This window comes from Pleurodeles waltl, chromosome 3_1 (genome assembly GCF_031143425.1).
Source record: "Pleurodeles waltl isolate 20211129_DDA chromosome 3_1, aPleWal1.hap1.20221129, whole genome shotgun sequence".
In the NCBI taxonomy this organism is placed as follows: domain Eukaryota; kingdom Metazoa; phylum Chordata; class Amphibia; order Caudata; family Salamandridae; genus Pleurodeles; species Pleurodeles waltl.
This window is the reverse complement of record NC_090440.1, coordinates 348,081,677-348,101,589: the sequence shown is the minus strand read 5'-3', so window position 1 is coordinate 348,101,589 and position 19,913 is coordinate 348,081,677. Positions and strand designations below refer to the sequence as shown.

At 39.0% G+C, this 19,913-nt stretch overlaps 1 protein-coding gene across 3 annotated transcripts in view; it reads right to left on the bottom strand.

Moving 5' to 3' along the window:
* The window catches only part of SLC12A1 (solute carrier family 12 member 1), a 372,378-nt gene that overhangs the window by 227,562 nt on the left and 124,903 nt on the right, over positions 1-19,913 (bottom strand). Inside the window, exons 5-8 of one of the 3 annotated variants that reach the window (XM_069222497.1) lie at positions 12,744-12,839; positions 6,058-6,197; positions 1,775-1,885; positions 155-266 (exon numbers count right to left, since the gene is read on the bottom strand). In XM_069222497.1, the coding sequence (XP_069078598.1) occupies positions 155-266; positions 1,775-1,885; positions 6,058-6,197; positions 12,744-12,839 (459 nt within the window). Of the gene's footprint in view, positions 1-154; positions 267-1,774; positions 1,886-6,057; positions 6,198-11,305; positions 11,402-12,215; positions 12,312-12,743; positions 12,840-19,913 lie in introns of all 3 variants that reach the window. The other 2 variants (XM_069222494.1, XM_069222496.1) reach the window with 2 other exon arrangements.

The window sequence follows — 19,913 nt, the reverse complement described above, 5'->3', positions numbered from 1 at the left end:
GTAGGGTGCATGGAAGCCAATTTGAAGGTTTGGAAAGTCAGTTTTCATGCTGGTGGTAAATGCGGCAGTAGAATGCGCATGATGAGATGGTGGGAGCGTGAGTGAATAGCCCGTGAGTGTAATGTGAACTCCATTCGACAGCTGTCACACTTACCTTGATAATTAAAGAAGCCCCGGGCCCTCTTTTCATTATTGGTTGGGATTACAGTTCCAATGAAGAAGTTCACAATTGCTATAAGGAGGATGATGAGGAGCATAACCTGAGCCTTTGAATAAAAAAGCACTCTGTGAGATCAAGTGGGCAGCATACCAATCGTAACAGCAATGCAACACAATATCTTTTCCTAAAAATACTTATCAGCTTTGTGCACCATGTTGTAAATTATATAGCAATAAGATGAAAGTCTGCCATATATGGTGAGCCATACATTTCAGGGTTTAATGGAGAAAGGGATTTATGTTTTTCTATTCCAAGGTTTGAAAGAAAGAAGACGCTCAAAACACTGCATAGCCTGAGTACTGCAATGTACTGCAGAAGTCCATGTCTTTGTGCCAGAATAAGGTATAATTACTTCATGGGGTCATGAACCTCTGGATTGATTTGTGGCAAGCAGAGGATGTCAGGGAATGGTTTGACCATGTTTACTCGGTCAAAATACCAACACATGGCAGTCTGATATAATGGTCCACGCTGTTGCCACGCAAGTACTTGTTTAAACTCAGAACCACACACATCTTGTGTTCAGCATGCACCAGAGAAACTCCGGGGAGAAAAGAGAGCGAAGCAAGCAAAGAAAACTCTGCATGCAACCTGTGGCACCAAGCACTTTTGTCAGATACTGTGGCTTTTCCTAATTTGCTTGTTCAGAAGAAATTAAGGATGTGTGCGATGGTGGCAGTCTAACCACAGCGAGGCCTCACTGGCCGGTGCCGGTGCCTCTTTTGCTGGATGTGTTTAGCTTACTCCCTGGCGCAAATATCAAAATCATAAATATAGACGTTGTTTACTTGTTGCCTACTTCTGGAGCTCTTATGTACTCCAATATGAGTATTGGATAAGGGGAGCAGTCATATATAATATATAATACATTGTTTGGCTACTCTCCATTCAGAATCATATTAAATCATAAGTAGACAAACATCCTATTGCCGAGACTTTTTAAATGCACAACCAGAGCTGCTTCAAGCACACCGACGTTATGTGGGTAGGTAGGTATTTCCCAGGATTGCTGCATTGTATTGATTGTTAGTTTTAAAAGGCCACAACAATATGTACAAAAGCTAACGTGCTTTGTGTCAGAGGAAGCTCTTGAATCCACGTTCAAGCACTCTTAAAGGTTAATTATCACAATTATTTTTAATTAATTAATAAAACTCCTATCCCAGATACAAATGACCACACTTCTCTGAAGACCAGTAGCTTACAGTGAAATTAGTTTATCATTTCAGAAAAAAAGTGTGTTTTCATTGCGCTAACACTGTGATCTTACGACACTTCAATATGCAATAATCAGATGTTGTGTTTTACGAAGGTCTCCTAATGTTTCTATAAACTCTTCTTGATCTGTGTTTTCTAGCTTGTCCTACTGTCATTATCATGAATGTAATATAATTTGTGTGAATTGACCAATATGTGTTACATAACCAAAATCATTGACATAATCAATTTTTGTCCAGTCATGGACAGCTTTTCTATATATAAAAATTCCTTTTATTTGCATTCTTAATGTGTTGATTTCGTTTGTCCCATTTAAATGTTGTGTAAAATGTTTACCTTTGCTTCCCACTCCATTCCAGCTACAGAAATACCCAAGAGGAGCACCACAGTGATGGAGCCAATAATGCGAATATCATTCATGTCATCTACCATTATGGCATCATTATCCTAGAAAAAAACACAGTTGCTTTAATAACGTAAGTCCTTTGAGGCTTTAGGTATATATGTACTATTGTTTTCATGTATTTTATTTTGCCTTTCTTTCTATGTCGGTTCTTTATAGTTCATTGGTGATTGACAAATGAGTGTTTCTGTATTTGAATAAATCACTGTGGGTCAAACATTTTGACACAGGAAATGTGAGAACATGTGATGGTAACATGATTTGTTGTATGACACTGTTGTTCATATATGTGACTGCACTATTGGTCATGTATATGAATGCATTACTATTGTTCATATATATGACTGCATAACATTGCGGGTCTGTTCAGCGATAAATATTTGAATCAATTTTATAAAATCATAATGAACTTAATGTAAATATTCTGGACATCATGAATAACAGAAATGTGATAACATGGAAATTGGTATTTAAGGTATATATGAGAAATGTCTTAGGTATATTTTGAAAATAAAATAACATAAAGTAAGAGATATATCCGGAACTGTACTTGAAGGCTGAAATAATGAATTGTTATTTTAATGAGATATGAATAAAATGGAGATATGAAATAATGTTATAACAGGAATAAATAAAGAATGGAGTGTTGATATCAGAGGAAAGAATAATTGGATGTGTTATGTTTTTTGCAATACCCTGATCAATATGAATATGAATAAGTGACTTCCACCTGGTCCCAATGACAGTTCCTTGTAATGATGGGAGTGAGACCAAAATGTCGACAGCTGGAAGTTCTGTAGGACTTCTACTCCTACTACAAAGAGAGAAGACTGACTTTTTACATCTAAACACATAGAGCATGTTACTCCTGCTGTGTTGTGTCTTATTGCCCTCAAGCTACCCTCTTCTTGAATCTTTTTAAAACTATGTCATGTGTAATATGCCAGTTGGAGTGTAAATAGGGCCAGTTTGTAATTAACATATTGAAATGTTTATATTGAAATTAATGGAACTGTTTGGTTGGTAGGTGCCCTCTGTTGATTATTGATGTTTCATCTTGACTAATTAATATATTTGTTGGATGATGTCTAAGGGGCATTTTGTTATAGTTTAGATTGTAATGATGTAAGTGGCAAAGTTTGAACCTTAAATTATTTTACAAAATGATTCAATGTGTAGGCTAATACATGTAGAAAAAAGTCACTTATAACTCTACAGAGAAGATGTTGGGAAAGTGTTACTGTCACATCAAGGGACACAATTTTGTTAAATATAATGAAAACATTAGATGCTGGACCCACTGAAAGTGAGGTCTTGTATTGAACCCCAAAGCTACAAAGGCGGGGTCCACTAATTACTTCATAGGAGTCTTTATGATATAAGCATATTTGCTATTGGGATGTGTACATTAAACATTTGGTGAATATTTAAAGCCCGGCTGTCCCTGCAATTATCGGATGCCTCACTGTAACCAAAATACTTTTGATACTGCTGCAGACTGTGATTGAGATTTGTAGCCCCAACATATATGAAAGGAGACTCACTCGAGACCCACATAAACACTGATGTGATTGCAGAAATTTGTGTTTTAAATACCCGTTTCCTATGATGTTTATTAGTATACTGAGAAATGTTATACTTCTGCAGTACTATTGATAGTCACTGGCTTGGCAAATGTATGTTCATTTGTGTTAAGCATATATTTTAACATAGAGGGGGACACATGCCTCATAGGTCTCCAAAGTAATCTTGCAATGAACAAAGTTCACAATGATAATAAAGGTATAATTATTTGTTTGGCAAAATCCAAATCACTGTGGTGATACAAGAAAACAAGTGTTGGCACCAGACTGGAAACAGGACTGGTTTCACAATAAAAAAACATGTATCATGATGAAAGCTTTCACACTTAGCGGAAATTTAAGTGATACCCAAATAATTTGTTTCACATATCTTTCTTGCATCGCGCAATGACATGGGCCAAACTGATCTGCACCAAGTGTTACAAGGATGTACACAAAAAAGGGTGGATATGGACACGCTCAGCACAAATTCTGTGCTTTCCTTAATGTGTCATTGTGTTATGTATATGCATTTTTAAGTGCAGAGTACCATTGTTATGGCATTGTAGCACACTCTCTCTCTGGGGGTCTTTTCTTTAAGATATGAGAAGGACATTAATGGAACAGAAACATTTCTGTCGTTGTGAGCCAGAACATTTGCAATTTACTTGTGGCAACATGAGGGATGGCATGCAAACATGTGGGTCAGCATTTACGGCTGTGTGTTCTGTGGTGTCCCTGAGGAGAGGCATTGAAGGCCATCATACACACATCTGCTTTAACGCAAAATTTATTAAATGTTGAGGACAGAATCTGTACTGTCTTTTAGGGCTCATTCCATACAAACTTAAATAAGGTAATGTTCTTCGAAGTGCGTAATAGAAAGGTTCTAATTTTCCAGTTTCATTCTCCTTTTCATCAGATTTGGTTTTTAAAGTATACAAGCTCATCTATTGGTCGCTTTTACTTTATACGGGTAAGGATCTTTATTTTAGATGTAACGCCAAAAGTGTACCGATCTATAGTGAGTCTATCATCGTATATAAAAGCATGCTTCACACACTATGAAAATATGAAGGTCACTTCTTTATTAACGTTAGTGTATGTGGTTGTTTTCAATTCAACAGAAAATACATTTTCATATTCACACATCATTTTAACTACTTTTGAATACAACATCTTAAAAAACAGAAATAGAACAATCAACATTTTATGCAGCAAAACCAGTCATGTAATTACTGTGTCTGCAGAAAGTGCTTATCTACTTTCTAGAACTACATATGTAGCATAGTCATGTTTGAGTATAATATCTGAATGCATGTATAATTTGTTCTAGTGCTATTTTTAAAATTAATTTAAACCCAGCTTTTTATACATTATTTGAAAACAAAAATAATTTAGTTTTCTAGCTCATATATCACTTCTGACATAGAGGTTCAATCATAAATCTCAGGTGTCTATAGACCCAGGAGCGCTGGATCATCACAAATATTCAGAATATACAGCACACTAGATAAGACTCACCATCTTCACAGGCTTGAGGGTAAAAAATGGAAACCCTATGCAATCATCACTACCCTATGAAGAAAACGCTAAGGGGTTTATAAAAGGATACTCACCAACAGGTTGTCTGTGGTATGCTCCATCATCAAGTCACTCATCCAGAATGACAGTGAATCTGGATGGATTAAGCCTGCATGTGGAAGCTCTAACAAATTTCTAGGGATCACATGTAAAATTCTAAAATAAACTATATTGATAGGTTTCTTTGGTGAGATTAAAAGCAAGGTATGAAGTATTTACTTAGTTGTACCACAAGTTACCCCTAGGATGCATCTCAGAAACCTGTTTTCTACAGAAAAGAGTTGTATACCTGATTTAAACCCCATTTGCATGCTCACGTGCTGCAGTTGCTCTCGGTTGTAAATAAATAGTGAAGTGTGAGCTGAGGAGCCATCTATTCTATTGAGGTACAAAAACATCCCTTGGCAAATATCAATATGGTTTCATCATTTAAGTTCCCAAAAGAATTAGATCCCAAGACAGTTCTACACCTTCAGAATGTCAACAGCGCTATAAGGGAGTTCTGAGCTGCATCTGGACTGCTTTCAGGAACCCATCACCTTTACTTTAGCTATCCCCAGATTACGCTTTAGACATTCATTACTCAAAGATTTAAAAGAAGAAAATAATGCATAGAGGACACAAAAATCATTATATTTCAAGGGTATACAAGTGTAACAAAGTATTAGTTGTGTTGAGGACACTAAACATTTATTCTTCGTTAGGTCTCTATTTACTTATCAGAATCTGTTTGTGCCAGTTTATGGATTTAACAAAATACAATTTCACATGCATATTGAACAGTTTTACATTTGTGACATTGAGACTTTCAGGTAAAATGTTTAGGATGCTCATAGGTAAATAACAAATTGTATTATCTCATTATATTTTCTCATTTTGATGAGTACATCTTCGAGAGGTGTGTGACTTTGTGTGTTCTGTATTTTGTTATTTGTAAGAGATGCACAATATGACTGAGTACACTCACTATTCATTAAAATTATACTTATTCATTTTATATTCCTAAATTTGATCAAGGAAATAACATTATCTGTGATTTTGATGTAATCCTGTTTTTGAAATATATTTACCTTAAGAAGCTCCACCACAGTTTCAGAAAATCCTACTACATACATAGCTACTGCCACTGCGTTCGCAAACGCAAATATAAGTCCAATTGATCCACCAAACTCAGGCCCTAGACTTCTTGAGATAAGGTAGTATGCCCCACCTGTGAAGAGAACATACAGTTTAGGCTCTCATGTGCACGCTAGCAGAAAAGTCTTCTTGTAACACAAAAGGTACACAAATTGCATTTTATACTGTCCTATTGGTGAAATTTTGAAACTCAGATGAAAAGTTCCATCATTTAATCTATTTTATTATAACTCACCTTAGAATGATCTCTTTGGTAATCATATTTTCTACAAATTCTATGCAGATGGATATTGGGCCTAAATCTGTGGAAATATGCAATGGGTTATGGCAATAGTAGAGGAGTGTAAATTATTTTTTACGAATAAAACATCTTGTGACTTTTTTTATTTAACCCAAGTGAAGTTCATGGTGTGCTTTTTAAAAGCCCCTACACTTTTACTGAGGTTGTTTTATGCCGGGGCTTCGGGATAACCAGGGAATTTTTATAACTCTGGAAATGTTACCAGTTAAGATTCTTTGTTCTAACAGTTGCTTATTGCCTGCCCTCGATTGGTGAGTTTGACATTGATTTGAGAGTATTTGGAACGAGAATTATTTTAAAGGGATTGGTGAAAAATACATTTTGAATAACTGTACTAGGATTTGTAAATGAGGACTACTGAGGGAGTTATTACTTTTGGTTAAGGAACTATGAATATAACCAGTGTTGCCAATGATACTAAAAGTCACATTTTGTACACATCCAGTTAGAACAGTGTTCGGTATTTTTTATATGTTTATTTGGAGAATTATGGAAATTGGGTGGTGTACAAGTATTTTCCAAAATGTATGTTTTCAATGATGTTATATTATCTGTCATTTAATTTTGTGTTGATAACGCAATCATATTAGTTAATTCAGTATCTGTTCAGGTGCAACAGAGTTGATTGCAACAAACATTAATTCACTGAAAACCACAAGACTCAGAGACAGTTTTGAATATATATTTTTTTACAGAATTTTAGGATGAAAGTACAGTTCAGTTGCTGGTATACTTGTTATGAATTCTGCATCAACTCTCCTGGAGGATGGTTTATAAAAAAGACAAGAAGCAGTCATAGTTTCATTCCTAAGCAATGCTAGATTTGCTTAATGCCCATGCTTTTTACTTTTTTTGCAGTAATTGCCATCTATCAATTCTGGCTGTCAGGAAAAAAGGAGAGCTGATGAAACTTTTAAACGAGGTTGAGGTATGTTACAACTATGTTTAAGGAATTCTTTGAAGACAATCATACATTATTCTATGTTTAAATTGATGTTGTTAGCAGCTGGATAACTACACCCACTTCAACGGCCCTTAATTTAAACACAATCAATATCACGTAGAACTTGGATCTGAGCATTGGTGTGTTGGGAGTTCTATTGAAGACAATGGAGTGCTCTGTGCTTCTAATGGCTGGTAAAAAGCCTGCAGCTCCAACATTATAATGTTTTTCACACAGCAACAGCTATGAACAAAGGCCTCATAGAGCCCGAGTGGATTCCAATCCACTTGGGCTCCGTGAGGCCTTTGTTTTATTTATTAGAACATTCTGCCCTCTGGTGGCAAAACATTCTAGTAGCTTTATAGCCCTTCGTAGCTGGGCTATACTTGCCATTAAAGTCCTGCTTCCTTCTTAAAGGCCTTCGGCTCAGGCCTTTATTGCTGGAGCAGGCCTTAAATGGCCGGTATAGCCCACTACTGTAGGCTATAATAGCCTCCTTGAAACACTCAGACAAACTTCCTAGCCCTTGTGAAGGCTCAAAAACTCACCTATTCAGACTCCATCTGAAACCAGATAATTAATGCATCCATCCCTAGCTACTGTTGCAGAGTTACTCTTTCTAGTTTTGCATAAGCTGTACTTATTTAACGTTAACTTCTCTCTGTTGTTAGTCTGTCTAGTTCGATGCATCCTGCTGTTTTATGTGAAGGGCTTCCCTACCTACGTGTTGAGATCCACAATATATTATAATAGTAATAATATTATTATTATTATTAATAATAATAATATTAATAATAATAATAATAATAATAATAATAATAATAATAATAATAACAATAATAATATTGTGCCAATCAAGGCCTATTGGATAGAAACTTAATTACAGTGTAAGGCTTTTCACACCCATTTATCAAAAATCAGTGGGCTTTTTATTGGATAACCAAGCCTTATGGACATTTATTTACAAGAACCCATATTGAAAAGTCATGTATGTGGATGGACATGCAATAGAAAGCCTGCTCTCGCCCTTAAAAGTCGTCTTACAAAGCAGGTCAGAAATACACATGAGGGTTTAATTCAGACTACTTAATTGAAATGCTTTCTTATGGTCGAACTTTTCAACACTTTATATATGCTGAATCCTATTGCACTGGCTTTTTCACATACCATGTGACCATGGGTGTCTCATTACACACTGCAACATGTTGGTTATATTTTGTTTCACCACAAGGAGAGACCACTTTTGTTTAAAGTGGGGGAGGCACAGTCAATGTTTCCAGGACGCGTTTGAATACTTAGGTGATGCAAGTCACAGCCGGACAGTCTGTGAAATAAAGATGTTGTTTATCAAATTTCACTCCGTTTAAAGCTCTTAGTAGGTTAGGGGCTATCTCTCTTTAACTCTACAACATTGGTTGCTAAGGTCAGAGTAGTCACAAAAGCCTGGTGGTAGGATTATTGGTCACTATCAAGTCCTGAGAAATAAGGTAGACAGGGATTCAGATCTGGGTTGCCTGAAGTGCAGTGCCTGTTGCTGTAACAGAGCCATTGATCAGCCCAACTGGTTCTTTGTGGCTTGCAAAGAATAAAGGGAAAATTCAACTTATTGAACATCATCACAAGCAGTGTTGAATTTGGAAAATAATGACTGCCAGTGTCTAAAGCTCAGACCAGTAGCCTGCTGCTGGTGCAATTAAATGTTGCTGCACCAAATACCAAGGCTGCGTAATCTTGAATCCACCTAATGCCATTTTAAGTGACTACCAGACACTCTCTGCCCTTATCTTACTCTTGTACGGTCCTGCCTTCTCTCTTTGCTTGTTTCCCTCTCTTGCTCTCGGAAAATATCTGATGATCAAAAATAGATGCCATGGTCTACAGTGGCAGCCACCGGCTCAAATTAAGCACTGATTACAATTATTTTGGAATCCTTCCTATCCATTTACAGTAGTGATGTTTACATTTTCTCAGTTATTGTTCTAAATGTCTTATTTGACTCTAGAAAAGCATGTGAGTGGAAATTATCTGATTGCATCCAATAAGTAGAGATTCTGGAACATTTAAAAGCTTAAGTTCACTGCATCCTCGCTCCTGGCCCAAAGTCTGGCTTACTGACGATTAGAGCCTGATTTAGAGTTTGACGGATGGGGTTACTCTATCACAAACATGACGGATATCCTGTCTGCCATGTTTCAATCCCATTATCTCCAATGGGAATCATAATATGACGGATGGTATATCCCTCACATTTGTGACAGAGTAAATTGTTTGCCAAACTCTAAATTAGGCCCATAGGCCCATATTTATACTTTTTAGTGCCGCATTTGTGTAATTTTTTGACACACAAGCGGTGCAAACTTACAAAATACAATTATATTTTGTAAGTTTGCTCTGCTTTTGCGTAACAAAATGACGCAAATGCGGCCCTAAAACAGTATAAATATGGGCCCTAGTTTCTCGGGACAGGCTCAGGTTTCTCTGTCAATAGCACATTGATCATAATGTAATGTCAATATAATATTTTAGTACATTTCGGGGTTTTGTTCAATTTAATTTGTTTTATTTAGTGTTTTTGACTGTTATAGAAATGATGCGAGGCCGGTGAAACATGGACAACATCAGGTCAAGACGTACATATTTGGCTGTTGACAGGATCCACTAAATTGTGTTTGAATGCAGCATCACTTCACTCTTCAACAATGCAATTTATTAAACTGATCCATAATGAAAGCTTTTTTCATATCTAGAGACTAGCCCCAGTCTTCTAATTCTGTCCATAAAAACAGAATCGAACAGCCGAGAGACTGCGCTGGGGCTTGGATAGGATTTGGGGCCTGATGTAGAGTTTGGCAGATGGGGTTACTCCGTCACCACATGGCGTATATCCCGTCCGCCGTATTACGATTCCATTTTATCCAATAGAACTCATAATACGGTGGACGGAACATCTGTCACACATTCACCAAACTCTAAATCAAGCCCTTGGTCGTTAGGTGTCTAAGTTAAAATATGCACTGCACAGCTCTGTGCGAAGGAAGAGCACCAAGGCAAGAATAAATGACCTGAGGTTCTAGTCTGAGCATGGCCTAAACGCGAACGTAAATGGTTCACATTCGAAATAGCTAACCACAAAATAGCAACTGGGTAAGAATTTCCTCACAGAACATATTCAAAGAATATCTAGTACTCGTAGTAGCAACACCTAAAAGTAACTCACATATATATGCTCTCATCTCTTACCATACTCCCTCAATCAGCACTCTGTATCAGCTAATCTTTGAGATCTATATCATGGAAACTGAGCTGAACCCAACCTAATCTGAAATGTCTCAATAGTTATGTTCAACAACTTTATGGGGAGTCAGTTTCTTTTAGCACAACTCAAGATGTATGCATGACAGTCAAGGTGGGGCACAAAAAACTGTTGAATGCTGAAACTGCACAGTATTTCAAAACAAATAGTGTGTTCGAAACTGTGTAATTTTTTCTCCTAAAACGTCACAACAATGACGTGGAACTACATTTTGTGTGCAAAGTGTGGTTTTCTAGTGCCATGGGTGACTTTTTGCCTAGGATTTCGGATCGAGTAGAAAACCTCTCTTCAAAAGCATTGTCTTTGCGAAACGTTCTCGGGTGTACAACAATTATGCAAAATTGCCCAATGCACATAATTGTGATATTCAGGTGCCACAAAAATAAGGAATTTAGCAAACTTCACCCAGACCTATTTAAAACTGGTAACTGATTTTAACACAGAGAAATTTAACATAGTTGTGATATGAAGTTTAGGCCCAATATGCAGTGCATCTCTGTATTCACTAAACTAGATTAAGACAGATACACAGTTGATTGATTCAATATAGGGGCTTTGAAACAGGAACTAGGTGTTTATTTAAAAAAAAAAAAAAAAACAGTGGGTTATGCACATGCAGCTTACCTCCTCTCACGACGCCATTTGTGCAAATAGCAGACATTGAGATACCTGTCAAAGTAGTGACCACCACGCTCAGGCAAATGACTATCACTCCGAGACCTGAAAGACCCCAAAACAAGGTGTAAAGTACAAGGTAATACATACAGAGATTTCCAGCAGATAGGACAGAATGAGTTTGTTCTCATCCCTCTGGATAACTTGTGCTATGAAACATCTGAAAAGTACTGAAATGAACCACAGGCAGCACCAGACTTAGATCGCGCCATGATTTATGGAACCTGAAACGTACTAAATAAGTAAAGGGAATGAAATGCCACAGACTCAAGTTTCTGTAAAGTTCTGTATGTCAGGTTCTGCATGTAACATTTTGTGTGAACTGCCATATAAACAGACTGACACACACACTCCAGGGAGCACTAGAAATGCATGATGCATTGAAGCTGAACTTTGCCTCGCGAAAGATCAGGAATTCACCAGACTTTTACACTGACAAGAAAAAGCATAGCAGGTGAAACGCAGGAATGAGTTAATGTCTCCTTCCGCCCATTGATCTTCATTAGCCAAGCAACGCCGACCTGAAATGTTCTAAAGAAAGGTTAGAACAGGAAGAAAAGGGAGCTCCAGGGAACAGAGAATTGATTTCTCTTCAAGACACGGGCAGGGGCCACCTGAAATGTACTGAGCTGAAAAAAGGAAATTAGCATTACCTGGTATTTCCTGCAGCGGTCCAATTTTACAGTGATTGAAGACGGTGCTATGGCAGACTAATACTGTTTATTTACCTTAACGTCCTAGCTTCCATGTTGTAGCTGCTCATGCTGTACTGAACACACACCCAGGACATCAATAAGGAATGAAAAAGATATGGCCTACCCCATCAGACCGATGGTGGGAAGGTGCCTAAATATTTTACCTCCGCGGACAAACCCGTTAGTCGCTATGGCCGAAGTTGACAACCCAGTAATCGAAGTAACCATGGTAGCAAGAAGAATTATGATTACTCCCAGACCTGTCAATGATGAAAAACACACATTATATTTTACTTGTGCTCTACTTATCTGCAAGAGGACATTTATGTTTTTTTCCAATCAAATTGCTGTGCTCAGTCTCCGGCAGGAGTTTTTCTGCAACGAAAATCTGGACAGACTTGATAAAGTGCGCAGCATGTGTCCAGGGAGTTCTGCTTTCTGTACAAAGTACTGCTAGAATGAAGTCTAAAAAAAGGCAAACGTCTTCAAACATATAGTGGGCAAAAGTAGGAACTTTCATTAGGAGATTAAGAGACTGTCTTCCTTATGTATTGTCGGGGACCTTTCCGTACCTTGTCCCAAGCTCTCTCAGAGGGATCCAATCTGTAGGGACAGAAGATAACCAGTCTAACTTGTGGACCACGTCCTGTCTGAATGAGCCTAATGACCATTCCTGCCTGAAGTGTAATTACCTCCTCTGACAAATCCATTTGTGGCAATAGCAGAGGTGGATAAGCCGGTTATAGCAGTCACTGTCACAGCTAAACCGATGATAATGACACCGAGACCTCAGTTGAGAGAGAGAAACAAGTTTAGTTAGACACCGTACAGATGATTTTAATAGCCCCTAACATTGTTCTGATGTACCCAGACACCAACACCCGGACAGCCTGTCCTCATTATGCAAGTTGGGATGACACTGTTTGCAGTAATCTAGGGCCAGATGTAGGAAGCACTTTGTGAGTCGCAAACGGCAAAATTTGCCGTTTGCGACTCGCAAATGCGTGATTCCTATGCAGAAATGCATTTTGCGAGTCGGGACCGACTCGCAAAATGCATTTCCGAATCGCAAATAGGAAGGGATGTTCCCTTCCTATTTGCGATTCGCAATGGTATGCAATTCCATTTGCGACCGCGTATGCGGTCGCAAATGGAGTCGCAGTTACCATCCACTTGAAGTGGATGGTAACCCATTCGCAAACGGGAAGGGGTCCCCATGGGACCCCTTCCCCTTTGTGAATGGACCCCATATTATTTTTTCAGGGCAGGGAGTGGTCCAAGGGACCACTCCCTGCCCTGAAAATTGCGAAACTAAAGGTTTCGGAATTTTTTGAAATGCAGCTCGTTTTCCTGTGAGGAAAACGGGCTGCACTTAAAAAAAAAAAAAAACCTTTATTTAAAAGGCAGGTCGCTAACATGGAGGCCTGCTGACGTCAGCAGGTCTCCATGTTAGCGAGTGCCTATACTCGAAATGTGGTCGCAAACTGCGACCCACCTCATAAATATTTATGAGGTGGGTCTTTGCGACCCCATTGCGAGTTGCAGAAGGTGTCTGAGACACCTTTCTGCATGTCAAATTGCGACTTGCAATTTGCGAGTCGCACAGACTCGCAAATTGCAAGTCGCAATTTGATTTTTTCCTACATCTGGCCCCTAGTATCATGCACATTTGATGCAACATGCTAAGATATTGGCCAGGTAAATGGTTGTGCCTTTTTTGTCAAAGCACTGTATTTCAGGTAGCTGTCAATGCTTGAACAATAGCGAGGGGATGGTAAAAGGAGACGTTAGGAGGTAGATGGTGAAAGGATTCATCAACTTTGTCAGGCAATAGGGGAGGGGCAAAATAGCAACTCCCTGCAGAGAGGTGAATGAATAAACTGTTGGCACATCAAAGCACCGAGGAAATAGATTATCATGAGTTACGGCTGATGTGATATTGAAAATCAGCAACTCAATGGGAAATGGGCAGAGGTAGAAAATTCATGTTAGGACATGTTATTGGAAAATTAAAATTCAGGTATTTTCTTATTTATTTACAGTTCTATATAGCGTAAGAGCACCGAGAGGTAAAGGTGCGCTTTCCGTAAAAATACAAAACATAGACATAGATGCTGTACATCTGAAAGAATGCAACTCACAAGAAGGGGCTTTGGGGAATTACATAAAATAAGCAATTTTAGGAGGAAGCAGGAAAAGGGCTTCCATTGCATAGGGAGGTAAGAAGTTGGCTGCTGAGATGACTTGAAACATGGAATTGGTGGGAAGTGGGACACTGGCAGGCTGGGTGGTGCAAAATGGCTGCTTCGGTGTAAACAGTACATTAGAGCAAGTCATGGTGAGAAAATGGTGAGCAGGGGTTAAAGGATGAAAGAACATATTCAGGAGCATGTCCTGTCACCCATATAATGAATGACATTAGTCACATAGGAGAGTCATGTATATTAGCCAACAGACATTTCTTCAGGAATGCTCCTAAATATACCCAGTATCGCTAAGGTTCCGCTCCCAAGCCTGTTTGAAGAATTGAGAGAGGATGTCCTGTATGCTCTGAAACCTATCTTTTCAGAAAATATTGTTATTCAGATATAATGCACAAACTCTGATCAAGAGACGTTATACATATATTTCAATAAATATAACAATATATCTGTAAGCCCACAATGACTTCTTCACACCAGTTACTACTACGCCATGAGTTGGCTCCAGCCTGGTATCTCTCATCTACTAAAATAGCACATTCATCTGAGGGACGTCCCATAAAAGGTCCTGGGCCACCCACAATTCTGTTTTTTTAACTGAAGGATTCATTACATGTGTATCTTTCAGTAAATTTGGCTACTGTTACTTTCACTCATCTAGGCTTGTTTTCAGACTCTTGTGTGCCTCGATGTCCTTTGAGACTTTTGGAGCAGAGAGGATAAGGAAGGGCCAATGAGGTGTCATATACTACCATTTTAGTTTTGTGTTTAGGTAACAGAAACCAACCTATACATGTTTAGGATCGTAAATGGTGTAAAATAAACCAAACATCTAAAGATATGCAGCATTCCTTGCTTAAACAATAGGGGAGAACATGTAAGTACATGCTGGCATGAATGGCACAGATAATAGATTGTGGGTTACTTTCAAACACAGGTGATTTCTGAACTTAGATCAATAAGCTAGTATGATATGATGGGTGTTAGAACTGGGGTTTCTGGTTGTCAGGATATGCACCCTGTACAAGCAGAAACCATCACTTCTAGTCAGGGTAAGCTAGATACATACTTGGAAATAACCTGTGCTCACCCTCTGGCAGCTTGGCACAGAGCAGTCAGGCTTACCTAAAGAGGGTTTGTGTAAAGTATTTGTGCAACACACGTATACACAGTAACACAATGAAAACACCACAAAAAGTAATACACACAGCATTAGAAAAACAGATTCTATTCTATAGTGCTAAAAGGTTACTTGAGTTCGTATTAGACCGGGTTAAATCAAAAGTTCAGGCAGACCGCGATGGAGGGAAGGCTGGCTACACAAACCACGCACGGTCTGCAGAAAAAGTACCTTGGATCGGCATTGAGGGATCAATGTGTGGAGCAGAGGAGGAGATGTGTTGCTGTTGATCGAGGAGATGTAGGCGATGCATCAGTTCCGAGCTCTGCAGCAAGAAGGCCGAGTGGAATATCAGGTAGTGTTAGACGCTGAGGTGATACTTCGTTGTTGACACGTTGGAACGATACATTGGCACAGAGCTGCACAAGGTCGAAGATGCATCAGAATCCAGGGACAATGCGTCACTTAGTCAGCAAAGCAGTGTCTGTGGTTCAGGCAGCATTGGCAATGCATCGATGTCGAGAGGAAATGCATCGCTTCGATGTGTGGATTTTCCTGGATGGCACACAGATACTCACTTCCAAAGGCCCAGGAGTAAATTTGCAGCACTTGGCAATGCAGGACTCACAGCAGACAGAGTCGATGTGCTGGTTGGAGGTTGCAGGCAGTCTTTGATGTCCCTGAAACTGCAGGAGAACAAGGGCCAAACCAAAAAGCCCTTGGAATCAATCTGGGTTCAGAAGAGATGGGTTCAGTCCTTCCTCAGCAGGGGAGAGATCAGCAGGTAGCAGGGTAACTCATCAAGGCAGAGAGCAGTCGTTCTTGGAAAGCAATCCAGCAGAGTGGCACTTTGTGTAGCACAGCAGTCCTTACTCCTGGCAGAGTGGTTCACAAGTCCAGTAGTTTACTGATTTGTTAGGGTCAAAGACCCAATTCTTATATCCAAATGTGCCTTTGAAGTGGGGGTGACTTCAAAGAAGGAACTTTGAAGTGCACAGAGGTCCTTTATTCCTCAGTCCTGACTCCAAATTATCAGTAGTTGGTAATCAGCCCATTGTGTGGGGACAGGCACACCCTAGTCAGGTGTAAGTGTCAGCTCCCCTCCACCCATCCTGTCAAGGAAGAGTCATCAGAATGCAGAGGAATGTAGATGAGCGCTCTGGCTGTTTAGAGGGAATGCACAAAGTGTATCTGTCACCCACCCCAGGTGTGTATTGGAGACAAGCTGCAGGCACACAGAGCTTTAAGAGCAGAGAAATACCCACTTTCTAAAAGTGGCATTTCTAAAATAGTATTGTTAAATCTGACTTTACCAGTAAAAAGGATTTATCATTACCATTCCAATTATATGAAACATGATGCAGCTACTCCTCCCTGATCAGGAATTACAGCTTACAAGTATACGAAGAAATTCCCAATGCTGGTCTACAGTATAAGAGGAGCAGGCCTCACAGTACTGAAAAACGACTTTGAGAGTTTTTCACTACCATGACATGTAAAACTTAAATGTACATGCCCTTCCTTTTGCTTACATAGTGCTCTGCCCTATGGACTACCTAGGGCTTCCCTTAGGGGTGACCTATATGTAATAAAAGGGGGGTTTAATGCGTGGCCTATGCCAAGACAGTGTGGGAGTTGAAATTAAGACAGAGGCTCTGCAGTGGCAGGCCTCAGACATGTTTAAAGGTCTACTTAAGTAGGTGCCACAATCAATGCTGCAGGCCAACAAATAGCTTTTAATTTACAGGCCCTGTATATATGGTATAACACTTTATAAGGGACTTACAAGTAAGTTAAATATGCCAAATGTGGAAACACCATTGTTACCAGGTTTAGGGCAGAAGCACAGGCACGTTAGCACTGGTGAGCTGTGGTAAAGTGCTCAGAGTCCTAAGGCCAACAAAAAGATACAGCAAAAGTGTGAGGCAAGCAGGCAAAAAGTTTGTAGGAAGACCACTCTAAGGCCGACAGGTCTAACAATTGGGTTGTATTATTCTAACGTGGCATAAAGATGCCTATGGAGCAGTTGCCCAGGAGGAGTGACTTATTCCTCAGGTCTTCACATAGGCATTGTAAACATGAGACTAAATAAAGTAAGAGAGAAGTAACCAGGGAAGGATGCTTATTTAATAGTTTGTGTAAGAGATAGGTGTAAATAAGCCTACAGCAATATAGAACATGTTGTTCTTAAGGATATTTGGCATCAGAGAGTTACAGTCACCTGAGTTCATAAACCTTTACATGGCCCTACAGTTTTTCTGAATGTATTTGAAAGATCCATATAAATGATTTTTTCCCATGATGGAGACTACACCACACTACAAAATCAAAACTAAAGGGCTGATTCCTTTATATTAATTTTGTTCTGAATTTTTATTTGTAATCTTGGATCTATCAGGTTATCTGTCTCTATTGAAAACCTTCCTCTCCAAAGCATCTATTTGCACCATTCAGATATTGACTTGGTAGTTTTTCTATGATAAAATGGATGTTTTCAAAATTTCTTGCCATTTTCTTGTATTTTGGTAGGAGATGTAAAACTTGCTGTGTTGCCAGTCTAATGATGAGATTCTATAGATATGCGGGTTCATTTTGTGAAGAGCTTAGTAGGCGAACTGTATGATTTTAAATTATAATGAAACAAAGCATTTGTAGCAGTATAATAAGGGGAGAGAATACAGAACAATGGCAATCTCTAGTTCCGGGGTGAAGGCAGTGCTTAATTTGTAAAATAATAAGTGCATGCGCCTAAAGTTTTTCTCAGAAGCCCGCTGCCGCTGCTGGTGAATGGCAAGGTTGCTGAATATGAAGGCTGGGTAGTCTTAATTACATCTCATGACTCATCTGCCACTCTACCCCTGTCTGTTTATCTCATGCCTGCAGTTTCCTTTTCATCCATGCTTTGTCCCTTTTTCACCATTTTTCCATGATTCCCTTCCTCCTTCTTTCCTCTTTTTTCTGTCTTCCTCTGTCTTCTTTTAGGCCAAAGAAGGATGAACAACAAATAAGTCCCAGTCCCCAAAAAGGAGTGCCTGTGGGCCCCACTTGCCACCCCCGGTTTAAATTAAGCGCTGGGTGAAGGTGAAACTTTAATAAATATTATGCTAGAATATATATTTTGGAGTGGGAGGACTTAAACCAAGAGCTGGGACACTATTTAATTTTCAGTAGATCAGAGTATCGTTAGCATAAATACATATTTTGAGGGTAAAACTGGTGGCAAGAGAAGTTAGAGTACTTAATTACATTTTGAAATTAATTGGACCTTTTCTGGTGCCTCTGAAGTTCAAAAGACAGCGATCCTGCAGCAGGTCTCTCCTAATAGATGCCATCCATGACATTCCAGTTATGTCATGAGTGAGAGAAAATTGGAGCTCACGCAGTATGACATTAAAACGTAGGTGTAGACAAAGGTGCAACAATACTCCTTTAAGAAGTCATGCCATAAAGGAATGTTTAAAATGAGTAATGAGGAATAGTCGCATTGCAGGAAAAAAACCTTACTTTGGTAGCTGTTTGTAACAACTCTTTGAAACAAGTGTCTGATGGTCATAGGAATTATAGGAAATTACTATCTTTTGTGTGGTGTATGCCGAGATTTCTGACTTAGCTGTATTGACTGACTGTAGAACTCAGTGGAAAAGTGCCTGTGCACCTCCCTTCAAAATGATGAAATTGTTATACTCCTATTTGTCATATTTAACTTACCTATAAGATCCTACTATACGGTATTTAGGGCCAGATGTGCAAAGTCATTTAGCATTTCTTAACAGACCAAAATGCTATTTCGGGTCGTTAAGAAATGCTGAATGGGCTTTTCATATGTACAAAGACCATATCGTGGTTGCAAATTGTGATTTTCACCCACTAGAAACTGCAATTTGCGATTCCCTAAATAGGAAATCGCAAATAGGGATTACATGTTGCTGGTTTCCAAAGCACATGTACAAAGCATTTCCTAAATGCAAATTGGGCATTTAGGAAATGCTATTACTATCGAATCTCGTCCGATGGTAACCATGTGCAGTTTTTAAAAAAGCACTGAAAGATGCTTTTTAAAGTGCGATAGCGCACACACATGCCCCTAGGGCATATGTGTGCTCTACATGTACACAACTATTTTTTTGGGTGCATCATGGGGAGTCTTAGGCCCATAGCCATCCTTTGTTTAGCATTTTCAATTTAGTGATTTCCTACTAGGAAATCACTATTCTGGAAATGATATACTGGCCCATTGGAATGAATGGCATGGGATTTCCTATTCAGCAATGTCCTAATAGTGAATCCTACTTCATAGGAATCACTATTAAGAAATTGGATATTTCATACATATCATTTTGCATTTTCTAAATAGTGAGTTCTATAGAATCGCTATTTAGGAAGTGCAAAGAAAGACATTTGTATATCTGGCCCAAAGTGTACACAGAGCCTGTATGCTAAATGTCACCAGTGGACTGCAGCACCTATTGTTCCTACCTCTACAGTGACAGCATAAAACATGGTTCGGGGATACCATTCTGAAGCAGTTTTTAAACTGCAAT